At 40.0% G+C, this 17,582-nt stretch overlaps 2 protein-coding genes across 17 annotated transcripts in view; one reads left to right on the top strand and one right to left on the bottom strand.

Annotated features, from left to right (window-relative positions):
• The window catches only part of cnksr2a (connector enhancer of kinase suppressor of Ras 2a), an 84,670-nt gene that overhangs the window by 6,011 nt on the left and 61,077 nt on the right, over positions 1 to 17,582 (bottom strand). For 8 of the 16 annotated variants that reach the window (XM_089125793.1, XM_089125800.1, XM_089125797.1 and 5 more), the window contains 4 exons: positions 16,074 to 16,177; positions 14,469 to 14,988; positions 10,257 to 10,456; positions 5,017 to 9,067 (listed from right to left, as the gene is read on the bottom strand). In XM_089125793.1, coding sequence (XP_088981919.1) covers positions 8,837 to 9,067; positions 10,257 to 10,456; positions 14,469 to 14,988; positions 16,074 to 16,177 — 1,055 coding nt within the window. In that variant the 3' untranslated portion in view covers positions 5,017 to 8,836. Of the gene's footprint in view, positions 1 to 5,016; positions 9,068 to 10,256; positions 10,457 to 14,468; positions 14,989 to 16,073; positions 16,178 to 17,582 lie in introns of those variants that run through there. The other 8 variants (XM_089125795.1, XM_089125791.1, XM_039685010.2 and 5 more) reach the window with 5 other exon arrangements.
• On the top strand, positions 1,091 to 3,478 carry klhl34 (kelch-like family member 34). Its single transcript, XM_039684818.2, has one exon. It carries the CDS (start codon positions 1,289 to 1,291, stop codon positions 3,050 to 3,052), a length of 1,764 nt encoding a protein of 587 aa, XP_039540752.2. The 5' UTR covers positions 1,091 to 1,288; the 3' UTR covers positions 3,053 to 3,478.

Below are 17,582 nucleotides of genomic sequence, written 5' to 3' on the forward strand. Positions count from 1 at the left end.
TGGCAGTTATTTCTGCTGATGCATGGGAAAAGAAATGCCAAGGTCCCTAAAAGGCCAATTACTCATTTTAAAACGAGAATCCGAATGGATTATGAAGTATGCACAGGATTTGGCAGTACAAACAGTGTCTACAAAATCATTTCCTTGAGACACATAGCACTCAAACACACCCCCATATGATTCATCATGACCTTATTGCAGCTGCACTCCAGTGATAGCGAATTCACAAATGAGTCCATTTCCCAATTACATTATGATAGATGTTTCTCCACTGTCAAGCATTTGCAATACAATATATAGCATTGTATTGCAAACCCTAGACAGAGGAGAAACCCGTGTAACTATGAGGAGAGGGTGTGCAAATTACACGAAAAGCTCTGTCATAATCACCCGTCACTCTTATACTTAATACCCCCTTCGCAACCTGGCCTGATGCTGCCCCATCCTAGCTTTGAGCCAGTAGCTATTCAGGGAGAATGAAGGGTACGATGTTCACGTGGGTGGGATGTTTCCTTTTCGCTGTGGGTCAGACTTACACACAAATACTAGGCTATAATTCAACCTCACTCATCAGAAATCTAGCCAACATCTCTGTGGTTATAAAACAAATTTTATTGTCTCTTTGTGCCTTACTGAGATTGTCTGAACAATCACCCTATGGTTCTCATTGACAGGATTATCACTGTCAATCCTTTCTCTTTCTGTCTTTCTTTTTTTTTTTGGGGGGGGGGGGGGGGGGGGGGCTAGACTGTGTCCTGACTGTCCCTCTGAGTTTCTATTCCTGTCACCTTCATGAAATGTGGCTTCTAGTGGCGACAGGCAGAAATCCACAGTGCTGACTAACTCCTGTATTTATCAAGGGATGACTTCAGATCTGCATATCATAATAAACCCCCGGCATGATCCCTCCCGCTCTCTGTGTTCCCATCTAACTAAAGGGAAAGGGCAACTAGCTCGAGGCTGTTTACCCCTTGTGGCCCCAAAATGTCTGCCCATCCATTCTCCCCTCCCTTTTAGAGATCTGGTAGAAAGCACATGCCTATCTTGTTGAGGCAAGAGGTTTGGAGGCTGCCCACTGGGTGGAGGAGCAATGGTTGACCCTCCCCTTTACAAGTTTACGCATTTGATGCCTGCAGAAGTCATGGACCACATCCCAACAGACGCGGCTGGTGCGGCGGACCTTTTCTTCCTTCAGTCTTCTTTACTTTTGCAGGACCTTCCTTTATCTCTCTAACTCACCTGTTCTTGACCCTGGTCATCCTTATCTCTCTTCCTTCTTCTCCTAGTGATGAATTATTATCTGATGCTCAGCAGCACTCATGGAGAAGGTGTTTTGTCTCGGTACCAGAGCTTGCGTCTCGAGGGTCGAATGTGCGATGTTGTTTTGGAGGCGGAAGGTGTGGAGTTCCCTGCTCATCGCACTTTACTAGCCTGTTCCAGTGACTACTTCTGGTCCATGTTCCAAGACTACACTCTGGAATCCAGTACTCACACCATCAGCTTGCCAGCCCTGTCATCTCTGGGCCTGGAGCAGATACTGGACTTCATCTACACCTCATGGATCTCACTGTCACCCTCTACTTTGGAGGTCACAGTGCAGGCTGCCTGCTATCTACAGATCACTCCTGCTGTGGATCTTTGCACTCAGTACATCTCAGAGAGCATAACTCCTGACAATTGCTGCTTTTTTGCTAACATAGCAGCATGCTATGGCCTTTCTGAAGCCTTCAATGACAGCAACTCTTTCATTGCCAGGAACATGTGCAGAATTCTTGCAAGTGAGGAATACAAGACTGAGATAATGGAGTTAAACCTTGATTCTCTGCAAGAGGTGCTTGTAGCCGAGGAGATGCCAGGAGTGAAGGAGACAGAACTTCTACGGCTAGTTTTGGACTGGCTCGAGTGCAACCCGCAATCTGCCCTGCAAAGTAATGCATTGCTCAGTCAGATCCGATTTGGTTTGGTGCCATCTGAAGAGCTGTCTCAACTTAGTGCACTTAAACCTGCTCTACGTACACCCTTCATCCGTAGCCTAGTGCAGAAAGCGCTTAACTACCACCTTCAGGGTCCCTTACAACCTCTACTTCAAAGTGTCCACACCAGCCTAAGAGCCATAAGCAGCAAGATTCTTCTGATAGGAGGAGGACCAGAAGCAAACAGACCCCAGAATCAGATCCTAACTTACGAACCTCGCAGCAAGAAATTCCAGCCACTTTCAGGATCACTACCAAATAAGATACAGCACCAGGGAGTATGCGTTGTTGGGAACTTCTTATTTGTACTAGGTGGTGAGGTGGTGCAGGTGGATGAGGAGAACGAGAAGAGTGCTGTGATGACTGTCACTGACAAGGTGTGGCGCTATGACCCACGGTTTGAGAAGTGGGAGGAGATGGAACCACTCTTACAGAAGAGGGCACAGTTTGCCTGCTGTGTGATGGAAAGTGTTATTTTTGCTATTGGGGGACGGGGCGAGAAGGGTGAACCTGCTTTGTCATCTGTGGAAAGGTACGATATGAGTGAAGGGTGCTGGCGCAGTGGTGTATCCCTACCAAATTCAGTTCATGGGCACGCCTGTGCCACTGTTGGAACAGGAATCTACATCTCCGGTGGCATTCATATCAACAACCCGGAGAGCAGCAAAGATGTGTTGTTTTTGAATTCGGTTGAGGGGGATGCCTGGCAGAGACGTTGTAACATGTCCATTGCTAGATTCGGCCACCAGATGGCAACAGTGAGGGGAAGAATTTACACCTTTTTGGGAATGTATGAGCCCTTCTGTGACATTGAACGCTACAGTCCTGAGCAAGACCTGTGGACCCGTCTAAAACCCCTACTGAATGACCGCTTCTGCTATGGTTTGACCGCAACAGGGGGCAGACGCGTGCTTATGTTTGGAGGCAGAAAATGGCAGGAAGGACAGGAGGTGTGTACAACAAACGTGCTAGAGTATGACACAGAATATGATGCCTGGAGGGAAGTGTGTAAACTACCAGTGCCCTTGTGTGGGATTCAGTGTGCCATAATGACTCTTCAAGACCCTCCGGAGACCTAAAAGTCAATTACAAACACCATCCCACATACACACAGACAAACAGATGGCTGTCATGGGGCACAGAGAGTTGATGGACCAGGGCATTCTTTGTATCATGGATACATGGATTGTAAAGAGGCATGGAAAACAGGAGTCTATTTACCCAGATACAGAAGAACTTGGTGGGGGTAAAATGCTGTCAAGTATGGAAGTAAGGAACTCCTGAAAGTAGGTCACTATGAATAGGGTAGAGAAAGTCGTAACATTGATAGATGAATTGTCATAAAGACTTTGTCCTGAAAAATGGAATAGTTCCTGAATGGACACTAGAGAACTAAAGATTACATATCAGACCACTGCACACTCTTGAAAGGCACGAAGAAAGGACAAACAGAAAAGCAAAAACAGAGATAAAGTGTGCACTTGAAGTCCAGTTTGGACAAGATTTGACAATTTGGCACTGTGTGAAGATCAAAGGTGACACTCATAATGTCTTGTGACAGAGGGACAGCTGTCATGAATGCTGGATACAGACTATGGATAGTAGAAAAGACACTCACAGAGTACACTCACAGATGCTTCGAGAGAAAGCCAAATTAGACCATTGATTTGGAAGGGTACATGGGAATTCAGAGCGGGCAAGGACAAGTGTCAAGACCACTGAATGTGTGTGGGATGCAGACAAGCCAAATTAGGATGAGATTTTTAGTGAGCAATGATAAACAAAACTGCATAGGCATGCATGTATATCCGACAGCTCAAATGTAAGGCCCTGCATTCTCAGTCACAGATAATATAGTGTGACTGGAAAACCAATATAACTAAGGTAAATTGCAAATTGTGAAGAGCAGAAATGTTGCAAAACAGTGCGATATACATCAATAGTAGTCACTAGGCTGGATGATATATCAAAAATTCATAATTTATAATTTTATAACAGTTTATATATTTGTACAACAAAAAACAACAAAAAAGATGTTTTAATGAAATAATGCATGTTTGTTTTTCCCCTTCAGTAGAAGAGGTTGCCAGTTTGATTCATTTCTGTAAGTTCAAATTGATTCAGATGAATCAGTTCAAAAGTAGTAGTAGTAGTAACCATTTCAGTGTTGGCATTTCAAGCAGCATTGAGCATTGAGTCTGTACAATGAATATTGACATTTGTTATGACAATTCTACAAATGATTCAATGCAAATGAGCGGCAAAGAAAGAAATGCATTAATAAAAGATTTGATCCAAGACTTAAAAGTTTTTTGTACTCATTAACACAAGGGTGCTAGTAATAAGAGCAAATGAGTGAAAAAATAGCAAAATATTTGAGTATGAGCAGCCCAACCTGGTTTGCTAGTTAGATTAGTTTACACCAGATAAGACAAACCAAAAAATTTAGGATAGTTTCCTAACCAGGAAATAAACCAGAATTTCCCATCTGAACTGGAGAAAAGCTCATTCTCAAGCTAAGACTCAACAGTTCATCTCCATTAAATGTGAGTCCATTACCTTCACTGAACGGCCTGGAAACCAGCAAGCTTCTGGAAGTAAAAAAGAATAGCTTTCTGGGAATTTGACATGGGCCTCCATTTTTAACCAGAAGAAAGGTGCCTTTACTCATTGTCCGATAGGCTGTCAAGCGCTTAACTCATCAGGCGATTGGCTTAAGCTTAAATATATTTTGGACTGAATGCCTGACCATTAAAAAATGGCAGAATCAATTGGCTTCAGCTTAAATATATTTTGGACTGAATGCCAGACCATAAACAAAAATGGCAGAATCAAGGCTGGAAATGCCATTAAGATGAATGGGAACACAAACAGACAGCTTTCTCTTCAGGTATAATAGACCTAGGCATTTACCAGCCTCAAAGTTTGGGCAGCCTGTCAGGCAATGTCAAGGACGCCTTTCTCCAATGTGCATTCTAACTTGCTTCATTTAAAGTATCCAGCATATAAAAAAACACATGCATATACAATAAATAGAGCATGATTACATCCATAAAAGTTTATTGACTCTAGGTACTGTATAACCACACTTAAATCTGGATAAAGCAATAACTCTTTTTAAATAATGTCATAAATAAAGTAAACTTTACCAGGTTGTACGTTAAACACAACACGTAGGAAACTGCACTGCCTAAATTACATGCCCTATTCATAATTAAGACAGGCAGCAGCACAGATATTGATGAACTAGATTGTTGTACAACAACTTTGTTAAAAAATGGACTGCTAAGGAAACATAACATGAATTGCACTAAATTAATAATAACTTTGATATATTACTAAAGTAAAATACCAATAGACATCTGTTCTAGTAGCTCTATATCCACTGGTAATCACTTTCTCTAAGAGCTAATGGATTCCCATGATTCCCATGGACACATTAGCACCTGAGTCACTCAATCAAAATCAAGCTAATATAGTCTTAATTACGTACAGAATGAAATGTGCTCCATCATGTCAGTCATACCTGAAATATCAATGTACATCATATAATACACATCTTATCATACAATAAACACTCTTCTGATCATTCATTGTTCTTTAAAATCCTCACAAAAAGCGTCTTTGTGTTTGCCGAGTGCCTGAGAATGGCCTTTCTGACAGCTGAAACACTGACATTAAATCATTTGGCAGCTTTGGTTTAGAAAAAAAACATAAATGTGATTGTGGTACATCTACAAGCGATGTAGCAAGAGATGTTTTGCTTTGAGAGTTTATAAAGACGGACGACCTCCTGAACTTTGACATAGATGTAATATCAGGAGTTGAGCTGCTCCTTCTGACAGATGCTGGGTTGAGTTCAGGGCAACAGATTTGATCGGCGAGTCCCTGGGCTGAGCCCAGCGGTGTCGTGGTGACCTTGGTTGTCATAAATCTCACTGTTGCTTGACACAAATGTCCCTAAACCCATGGCAATGCACAGGACGACTGCATGGCAGCTTGTAGAAATGGAAAACTTGAGTCCAAACGGAGGTATACAATACTAAAAAATCCATAAAACTTCAGATTAAGCATAAAAGATGAACAGCACACCTTCTGCACAGGTACACAATCACTTGTCAGTGCCGTCTCTGCTCACTTAAGGGTGCACATTTTTGCCAGGAGCATCCCGTGTGAAACTGTTTTTGATTATGAACTTTCCTTTGCACAGACACATAATTTGACCTCATATTATCAGGGAACCGTAGTGAAAAGAGAACTTCCACAATCTGACTCGAGTACAGAGATAATACTGCTTCTGGATAGTGAAGCCTGTGCTATTTTCTACCAATCAAAGCACATACACTTCACCGAATGTTCATCCGTTACAAGAGGCCCAGTTTAGCAAGGTGTTACTCTCGGGCAAGAAGCGTTTACAGCACAGGCGAAGAAATATTCCAGGTTCAAAACAAGCTGAACAATATTTACAGCATTTATGGCATTCTGTAAATTACTACATTCAATTATTTTGACTTTTTCTGATTTGGACAAAGCACTGGACCACAATAAATTTTAAAATGATTTAAAAAAAAAATCATAGATCCGCAGGACTTTAACATTATGCATGTCAACATGAGACTAACAGAATAATATTTTTTGCTAAATATAATAAGTTATTATTACCATTATGATTAGATATGCACTGATATATTTCAACTGGCCAAAATGGATAAGCCAATAATTTATTTCTGTTTTTTTGAAAAAATACTTGTGTGTTAAATAAAAGAATATTCTAAATAAGTTACAAATAAACTCAGTTCACATATATTTGCATTCAAATGCATTAAATTTAGGCATCACAACATTTTACAGATTTAATATTTGCTGATGTGTACCCCAATGATACAATAAAACAATCGAATATGGTACCATTAGTCTATGCATCCAATAATTTTAATACTAATAAGGTTTCACAAACAACTACAGCTTTACTAATCTGTGGATACTGTATGACCTTGTCATTTCCAGTCTTAACTTTTGACTGTGTGATGTCTGTAAACCTTCATCGTAACTTTTGTCAAATAAGTGTAAATCAAATCCACCCTCAGGAATTCCCAGAAGTCTCACAACTTTATATTTTTGTATGGAAGAATTGATATAAGCACATTAACAAGAATCCAAGCTGCACATTTCTGCCTGAAAATGTTCCATTGCCTTGTCCCATAGACTTCCATTCTGAGAGCTTTACTATGAGTCGAGTCAAAATTACTGACGGTGGTGAAAAACACCAAGCCACGGAAGCTGTGAATAGAAATTAACTGATTTTGAACCACGAATATTTCTTTAAATGCCTTTTCTTGGTATATTAAAGGACCCTGCGGAGATTGTGGTTAGACGAGGTAACCACATTAGTTTTCCATGTTCATGCACACGCACGCATCTTCCAACGAAAATGTACAAATGCTATAAGTCGGGGCCAGCCGATGTATAACAGCATATCATGAATATTTAGTATGATACAATAGAGTATATGGTATGCTTAAGTGGCATATAAACATGGCAGATAACTTGTGTGATGACCGTCTGCGAGACCACTGTGAGATTTGCTTCAAAAAGACAGCCAAACACAGGTACAGCAGCACAACAGAGTGAGAGTCAGTGCGTTTAGTGTTCAAAGGCCGCCTCAGACATGCATTTCCTCTCAGAGTTCAGTCCGAAGCTTCCATTTCCATGATCAAGTGCTCTGATTCCTGTCTAGAGGTGTGCCAGGTTCGTTCTCCGTGCGAAGGCTTTGTCTCTCCTCGTCTGAGCCGCTTAGAGGACTCGTAACCATGGCAACCACATGTGCAGAAGTGGCATACTCTGAAGCCCGTTGGTTGTGAGTTGAGCCATTGAGAGTGTACAGATATCTGTGCCTGCGTAAACAGTGTTTTCAAGTATTTAAAAAGTAGATTGAGTCTGCGATTGCTGTCAGGATGGGAAAGTACAAGGAAAAGTGAGAAGGGAATTTGTGTTAAAGGACCATTTCATGTGAATGAAAACGAGACTGTGAGGGATAACAGTACAATATAATTAATAATTACAATATATCTTTATAATTTTTGAGATTATATAATAATCACAGATAGTAAAATTACAGCTGATCCAATATTTTCATGCCCAAAATTTAAATTCTATGCATTTTTTTTTTCTAATAAAACACTAAAAACTAAAATAAATTGTTTAAAATACACTTTTAATGTGAATTTAGGCATCACAAAATTATAATGGATTTTCATTTTGAGATTTAACAGTGTTATTAAATCATCGATCAGGAACTTTTTGGTGAGCATTAGATGATGGCTGATCCAATTTGAAATCATTTAAAAAAACGTATAAGCATATTAATATATTAGTAAGATACTAATCCAAAAAGCTCACACAGACAGAAAAAGCCCTTTTTCAAATCAAGTGGGGTGAAAACATTAACTATTACTGGCAGATACCTAAATAAAATCATCAGATATTCTAGTAGAACATAAACACTATATTTCATAACTGAGTTGATTATAAAATTATCAGCACATAATATAATATAGCACATATAATCAGAACATAACTGATTATACAATTACCCAGAGGCCCAGATTATATGCACAATAAATTAAGACAATTTATTGTGCATATAATCTGGGCCTCTTGGTAATTGTAGAATAATTACGAAACAATTTAACTGCATTTTCAAATCATGCATCAGTGCATCATCATATATCCCTCACAGCCACATCATTAAAATATCAGATCCATAAACACCAATTCACCCCAAACTTTATCTTGAAAGTCCGTGCAAGTGAGCGACAACTACTTCAAACAGTGTGGTGTTATTCTTGAGTCTGAAGTGTGCATCAGACGTGAGTCTCGATGTAGGAGTGCGTGTGCGAGAGGGAGGGTGTGCGGGGGGCGGGTTCAGGCGTGGTGGCAGGGCTGGGCTCAGAGGCAGGGCTGGGCTGACGGTCCCGCTGGGGCTCCCCTGAATACAGCTCCATGTAAACTTTCTTCCATTCCTGGAACTCTGAGGATGTGAGTTTAGGATTGGCCAGCAGCTTGTCAATCAGTGCTACCTCGCCCTCCCTGTCCTATGGGAGTGAAGAGAGAGAGCAGTGGAGGGTGGGCATTACAGATACAGTCTCCTTCATACAGTGGTTAGGATGTCATTAAGCACGCCACAGGCGGTTAGCGTAGACGTGAAGCGATGTGGACTCAGCCTAGATGAGCAGAGCGGCACACACACGCAAACACACATAGCATGCTCAGACTTGACTGGAGTCCTCTGGCACTGTGGGGCTTTGTGCCCCCAATTAACCTTCTTTCATTCAAGTCTGAGTGATAAGGGATGCTTATAAAACCCACAATGCAACGCAAGGCTCAGCACCAACATAATGAGGACAGCAAGGGGATCGGTGGTGAGGGTTGGGGGGGTGCAAACGCAGAGCCACAGACACAGAGCAAGGGCATAGACCCAACCACAGGCAGACCTAATGGCACCAAACCAGATTAACCCACATAGAGAAGCAGGGTTCAGAGCAGGGTTTGGCTATGAGCTGGTCAAAATGGCGATTAGCTGGTCTTACGTGCTCATTAACTGGTCTAAGATAGTCATTAGCTGGTTTAAGATGGTCACTAGCTGGTCTAAGATGGTCATTAGGTGGTCTAAGATGGCCTAAGCTGGTCGACGTGCTCATAAGCTGATTTAAGATGGTCATTAACTGGTTTAAGAGGGCCATTAGCAGGTTTACACTGGGCAAAAATTGTCATTAGCTCATCAATAATGATCAATCGTAAATCTTTTTTTTTTTAAAACTCATATGGTGCTATTGAACAGCTGTTTATTACACCCACAATGCAACGCAAGTCTCTGCCCCAACATAATAAGCACAGCACGGCAGCTGGGGGGTGGGGGAGATGGGTCACAGCAGAGGCATGGGTCGACTGACCCAACCATAGAAGACCCAATTGCACCATGAAGAGCCAAAACCAGATTAACCCACACAGAAAAGCAGGGTTTAGAGCAGAGTTTGGCCATACACTCCTCCCACACCAGACAGAGAACTCCGTCTAACATGGATGGGATTCTGGGATAGCAGTTAGGCTTAATAAACTGTATAAAAATGTAAAAAAAAAAAAAAATTATATTAAAATCCTGCTGTCCCCAGAACCCCACAGACATCAGACAGATGGAGAGGGACGGACGGACAGACGGGACAGATGAAACAAACAGGCACACATGGCTTCAGTGAGACCCATGCGGCAGCAGAGGTCAGATACCTTTAGCGTGCTCTGCAGGATGCGGAGATGATGCAGTTTGTCATTTAGCTGTGGATCGTTGCAACGCCGAATGAAAAGGTGTTTGTACTCCAGACGGGTGGAAAGGCGGTGCTCACCAATGGGCGACAGACTGGCACGCTCCAGTGCCCGGTACAAATCACCAAGCGAATCCGCCTGCCGATGGCACTCCGGCTCCCCGCCTGTGGGGGGCGCCACAGAAAGCCAGGGTTAAATAGGGGTGGCTCCACCAGTAAAGAGTTAGCTATTCAACATGATTAGCTGGTTCAAGCTATCAACCATGGTCAAGATGGTGTGCTCATGCGTTACTCATGTGCTAGTCCGGAAATAAGTTGAATCACTCATGTCCTGTTGTTGGAGTGTTTGTGTAGGTAAAGCATGTGGGCCATGAACAGTATCTAGTGCTGGGTTGTTATTGGCAGATATCACATGTTTCTTATGATCAGCCTTCCCGAACCCAGTGTACAGTATGTGGGCGAGTATATACCCACTGTTCTGAACAACCACAAGAGGGCAGCAGTCTCACACAACTCCTCCCAGCATTTGCAGGGTATATACTGTATGCATGTAGCATTCAGCGAGGGAATGTAGTTTAAATAACTAGAAAAATCTAAATGATTATCAATTTAAGCATTTTCATACCCCAATGACTATGCGAAGAATATTATGTTTTATTGTTTGGTATGTACGAATTTTAGCTTTTATTTACATAATAACAACCCTAACCGATATGGACTCTTCTATCTGTCAGGCCAAAACATTTTGAACCTCTTTATTATATTTCAAACTATTTTTCTTGGTTGTTTATCATTTTGTGTGCAAGTTATTGCTGACAAGCCCTGCTTTTGTTAAATGCCTGCAATAATTGGAAAGAAAAAGCATTTTAACGACCGCTTGGTTAGCTATGTGATGATGAATTACAATAACAACGACTCAACCTGGGTAGATCAATAAAGTTTTTTGTGATCCTTTTGTAACTTGTTAAATGGCACAGAACTCTAGTAGCGCAGAAAAACTTTCCAGTTGCTGGGGAACATGTGATATAGAGTCACGATCAATAGGCCATGCCTCTCTTTTCTCTTCAGTATGTAGTACAGCACGCATGGGCTCCGTGGATGACTAACTGATGCCCCCAACTCCTCCAGAGAGAGATAGAGAAAGCGATATAAAAGACACAGATAAGAGGGATACTCATTAAAAAAGGCACTGGGATTATATATAGACTGCTGCAGGAGATCCGTCTGAGATGACGAAAAAGGGGAATATTAGAAGAGAAAGTTAGACAGGGTATGGGGCAGACGGGAAGTGAGGGAGTGGAGATGGCCAGTGAGATGGGGAATATAGATGGTGAGATGGCAAAGAGCCATGAGGCGATAGACTGAGAGACGAGGGGAAGATGAAAAGTAACCCGGGGAGATAAACAGAGTGGTAATCCAGCAGCAGCCAGTGAGAGGCTTCCTAGGAGGTTTGTGGAGAGAAATGTGTCTATCTGCACACCAGACCAAAATGGGACAGAATTAATAGCCCGTTCAGAATTTATTGTTACGGTTTAAGCATAATTCCATGAGATAGAGCATATCAGGCATTAAAAAAGTAAAAGAGGTGGCCATGTTTAAAAAGTAGTTACATTTATTAATAAGAATCTGAATGAACAATTATTCCTCCAAGTAATATAGTTCATTAGCATTCAACAGAGGGTCCCCAAACTTTTGTCAGCCAAAACTTTTTGAAGTAAATTATTTACTTGAAGTACCCCCTGATATTTTAAGTTAAATAATTGAAGAGTTCAGATGCAAAAGCCTCTAAATGCCATTTGAAATTTTCTTCTTTAATGATGATTTTTATCAAACTTGTATATTTAAGTTCAATAATTTCACTTAAATAACAATTCATATGCCATTTAAGTGAAATTACTGAACTTAAATATACAAGTTTGATAAAAATCATCATTAAAGAAGAAAATTTCAAATGGCATTTAGAGGCTTTTGCATCTGAACTCTTCAATTGAACGTATTTGCGTGTTTACAGTTCTCTGATGACAGTTAATGGTCAAATTACAAGCAGATAAACAAATTAAATATTTCTTTTGCATATTTTTTGTAGTGTTTTATTTCAATGTCAGTGTTTTATTGACATTTTTTGTCAGATCTTAAAGTGTCTTTATAAGGTGACTATATAGGAGACTTTTTTCTCACAATTCTGACTTTTTTTCTAGCAATCACAATGAGTTAATATCCCACGATTCTTTTTGCAGAGTTTATAACACAAAATTGCGAATTTATATCTCGCAAGTCAGACTTTATAAATTGTAATGGTGAGTTTAATCATGAAATTCTGAGAAACAAAAACAAAAGTCAATTACCTTTTTTTTTTTATTCAGTCACGGAAACAAGCTTCCATATCTTTATATGTACAAATGTAATTACATTGAAAAAGGTACAATGCACTCAATGCGTTTGTGTTGTATTGTAAAACAGTTTTGCTACTATTGGAATATGGGTAAGGTTAGGCACAGGTTTGGTGGTGTGAGTAGGTTTAAGGGTGGGTTGAAAGGTAAAGGAAAGGGTCAACAGTGTAATTATAGATGTAATTACATTGAGGTAATTATAATAATATAAGTACAATGTTGAAACATATATGTACACAATAAGAGCACTGTTTCAAATCATTAATTTATAAATGTTAGAAGTTAAAGACACCTAATATAAAGTGGGACCTCATTTCCAATTTCACAAATTTTTTCTTCATTGATTTAATCAATTATTAGCTTTTCTTCAACTCACAAACCCCCTCCAGTTCCCTCATGAATCCCAGTTTGAGAAACCCTTGGTTTAATCTGAAACTAATTTTTGGAGAAATATTATGTTAAAGAAAACAATAAATATTAATTACATTTTTTAATTAATATTAAATGTAAAATTAATATGAATACATTAATAAGTTATACTTTAGTCTCTGTACAAATAATAGCTGTTGGAAAAAAACTTATAGTTAAGAAGATAAGGTTCTGCTAAATGTATTACTGTCCCTTAAGGGAACTATTAAAATGTTGTCAATTAAATTTTTTAAATACAATTTTTATTTTTTGAGTATCATGGTGTCTGTTTTTGATATTATCATATATAATCATATATAATCTCAAGAGGACAGGCTTACAGAAATGTCTAAGATTAACTGTTGTTGTAAATCAGTTCCAAAATAAGTAAAGTAAAGACAAATCGGCCAGGAGCTTGTATCAGAACCACAGCAATACAGCAGGTTTAAACTGAGTTTCATGGGAAAGAGCAAGCATCTATTTCTAGAAGAAGATGCCAGAATAGGCTATGTGCGTGTAAGAAACGAGTGGACAGATCTCAGTGGGGAATCTCACAGCACAGCTAAAAAATCCTGCTACTTGGGCACCGTTTATGCTTCATACAGCACCAACAAACACTCAAACAGAGAAAGAGAGGATGATGCAGAAGCTACGAAAAACACAGGAAGAGATACAGATGTAAAAAGAGCCACAAATCCATGCGCATGTCCCTCTCTGAGTGCACTGCTCTTAACAATTTAACATTGAAGCACTCAAATTCACACATGAACTAAAATAACTCTGCTGTTCTCATAATCAGAGGGGCTATTAAAATCGAATATAATTGTGGTAAAGAGGTTTTAGTGGGTTGATTTGAGCCGACCTGGTTTATTTTCTTTTAAGCACAGCTTCTCACATTGCAAAATTATAACAAAGGGAATACTCAGAACTACCTTTGCATAAGCTTGATCAAGAGACAAATGTGTACATTTTGAATGTTAGTCATTTGAATTCTTAAATTGACAGTCCCAATTGAAATCAATTAATAAAATAATAACAAATACATTAATTATAATAAATAAAAAATATATATAATGTATATAAAAATATAAATATATAAATATATATAATATATATATATATATATATATATAATGTATAATAATACATATACAATTATATATATATATATATATATATATATATATATATATATATATATATACTGTATATATATATATATATATATATATATAATTGTATATGTATTATTATTATTATTATCATTTAATTTATTTAACTTAGCACTGTAAATTTAAGATTTTAAATTATTTTAATTTAGGTATATATATTACTTGGGTGTATTCATACAGTATTTTAATAGAAATATGTCGACCCACCATTATTGATGCAGTTAGAACGGCTGAGCTCCCTGCGGCTGGGGTCCCGCTGATCCGCCATGGTGGCAGAGGGTGTGAGGAGGGCGTGCAGGCCGCTATCCCGTGGCAAGGTAAAGCTGCGGGGTTTCCCGACTGTGTTAGCAGGGTCTCTGAGCCTCTCCCCTTCGAGCATTGGGAAGGGACCATAATGTTCCTGCATCAGTGTGCGTTGGGCAGGTAGAGTGGATTGGCGGCGATATTCTGGAGAAAGACCTGCCCCCGGCTCACAGAACACAGCGTCTTCTAGGGGCAGGGTCTGCAGGTAGTGGAGGCCAGAGCTGGTCAGAGGGGTTTCAATCAGGTCCTGCCATGAACGGCGCTGGCTGGCGGACTTCCGTGCAGGGGAACCTCCACCGCTGCTGCTGCCCCCTTGAGGTTCGGAGCGGTACTCCTCATGAGAGGAGCGAGAGTGTGAAGTTTCTGTGGATGAGAGACGCCCATGCTTTGGTTCTAGGTAAGGACTGGCAACGCTCACTGGGTTCTGAGTCAGAGAAAAAGTAAAAAGGACACAAAAGAATAAGGTGAACATTAGGTTAAACTCAAGTATTTTAACAACATTTTTGTAGGAAGCTTTTAAACAATATCACACTCATTTATAACTACAACTTAATTTGATGCTCATCATGAAACAGAGAGATATCGGGTTTCTGTGAAACGTACCGAATATAGAAAAAAGGAGGACTAGGAGACAGAGATGTGGAGGGAGAAACTAATGCAGTGTTAGTGTGAAATTAGGCTCTAAATATGGGCCAACTGCTCTTTTTGCTTTCATCCAATTGGCAAAAGATCAGGTTTAAAGACAGACAGACTATATTCAGACAGACAGATAGATATAGTATAGTAGATTCTGTTTTGTAATGTGGTGAGAAACAACCAGACAACACTGTGGAGGCCTCTCGGTTAACAATGTCAAAGTCCCCTAATTCGTTTATCTCTCGGAACAATGTGTGTGTGTATGTGTGTAGAAGGACTGGAGGGGGCCTTGCGGAAGGAAAAAGAAAAACGTTTAATTCAAGTTTCTTTGTTTGCTCTTAAAAAAAGGCTTTGCTGCTGTGTGCGGCCTCTAGTTGACCTGCCCTGGAGTACAGCACTGAAAATGCACAGAAAACTGTGACTGTGCACACAAATTTAACCACACACACACACTCAGGAACGCGTAGACACCATATACTATAATCTATTCAATTTACAAAACAGGAATGTTCAACTTCCTGAGTGAAAAATTGTAATGGCACTTGATATATATACAGATCTTGTGAGATCTCATACTGTCTATCAAAAGCACAGAGTAAATGTTACAGTGACTCACAAAGACTGAGAGATAAGTAGAGAAACAGACAGATAAGACTCAATCTCCACACATCTCAACAGTTGGCTTAGAGTTGTGGTGGTCTGACTCGCCCACAGTCACTCAGTGACGTGGCAAGGCCAGGTCTGGGGGACGGCACTACAAAACAGCTCTTTTACCAATGCCAAATGTCAAGCATTATGAGTCTGTGCTATTGTGTGGGATTACACAAAGAGGGAGAGCTGGTATATCTGTGTGCATGCTGGATGCTGACTCACTGAGGGTGGCCGTGGGTACGTGTCATAAGGGGGTGGTGGGCTGTCTTGCTTGGGCGTCGAGGGCGTCTCATTGTCTTCGTGTTCACTTTCACTCCAGTAGTCTGCTTGAAGAGAGAGAGAGAGGGGCATGCAGGCAGTCATTAGCTTGTTGCAAAACATTTCCATAAAGTAAACAATAATTAAATTAAAGCCTCAGAGATCATGTGGGGCACAAAAAGATTGCACGGGCAGGACCTTAAGTAAAACATCTTACTTAACAGTTCCAAAGCCTTTACTAGAACCTATCCCTGGGGTTCAAGAGAGAGGAAATACTGGGCCATTTTAAGCTTTTAAGAGTTGTCTGAAGAAAAAAAAACTAAATGAAATATTAGTGGCTAATTTTGAATGAACAAATGAGAGAGATGTTTTTAAGGACAGTATTTACCAGCAGGTTGTAACCAACTAACAAGCCAAACTTTGACCCCCTTTGGTTTTGCATGTCGACTTGTTGTGGAATATAGTATATTACTACAATTAACCTAAAAAAAAAACCTCACTTGCTTTCTCTTTCTGTCTGTTTTTTTACTCCTGTGAGGTGTATTTAGAAAAACCTTTTAAAGTCTAACATTTTTCTTGTACATTTTTATTCAAAATGTCATAACTCAATCTTCCATTGACAACGCCAAAATTATGCAAGTTTTCTCCAATCATTTTGACAGCTTAAACCCAGTCCCTCCAGAGGCTTGCCTTCATTTTTAAGTGCAATGCCTACATCTCAAATCCAATTAATGGACGATGCAGACCACCAAATCTCCATCCAACATTTTATTTTCTTTCTTGATAATCTGTTACTACGCATGTGCGTCACAATATGGAAGAAAATATCTGTCAATACTACAGTTTCAATTCGACTTTAAGATAATGTTAATGATTACATGCAAACAGTATGCAACAAGGGGGGTCTATGGTTTCAAAAGACATTTAGGACACAGTTGTGCTACCTATACTGACAACCTGTCCTTCTTCTACAAAAAAGTAAAAGCTTCAGCATCATCAGGAAAGCCTTTAGAGCAGGGCTGGGCAACTCTGGCCCTCTAGATCCACTTCCCTTCAGTGTTTAGCTCCATCTTGGATTTAACTCACCTGCCTGTAGTTCTCTAATAACCCTAGCTTTTTCAAGTGCGTTATTATGCGTTTCTATGCCACCACAATCAATGTCTAAATTAAACTGCAGCAGTCAGGTGGTACAGCAGTCACATGGTACAAGTAAGAGCTCTCAGACAATTCCCATCTTATAAGCTGTAATTACGAGCCCTACGAGGACATGAACGCTTTTTACAAGTCGAAATCACATAAATGGGGTAATTATGACCTGAATGGACCTAAACTCTGCAGTAGAGTCGATTTCGATGTGCCAGATTTGCCCAACCCTTTCTTTAGAGTGCAGTAAAAGTATGCAAATTTCCCACATCATTTGGCTGCATTACCCAAAAGCATTTTACGTCCAAATAGATCACAGAAATCATAGCC

The sequence above is a fragment of the Pimephales promelas genome, chromosome 22 (assembly GCF_988280905.1).
Source record: "Pimephales promelas chromosome 22, fPimPro1.hap1.1, whole genome shotgun sequence".
In the NCBI taxonomy this organism is placed as follows: domain Eukaryota; kingdom Metazoa; phylum Chordata; class Actinopteri; order Cypriniformes; family Leuciscidae; genus Pimephales; species Pimephales promelas.

Excerpts from the sequence above, each read along its gene's own strand:
- klhl34 (XM_039684818.2), top strand. The coding sequence starts at position 1,289 with ATGAATTATTATCTGATGCTCAGCAGCACTCATGGAGAAGGTGTTTTG.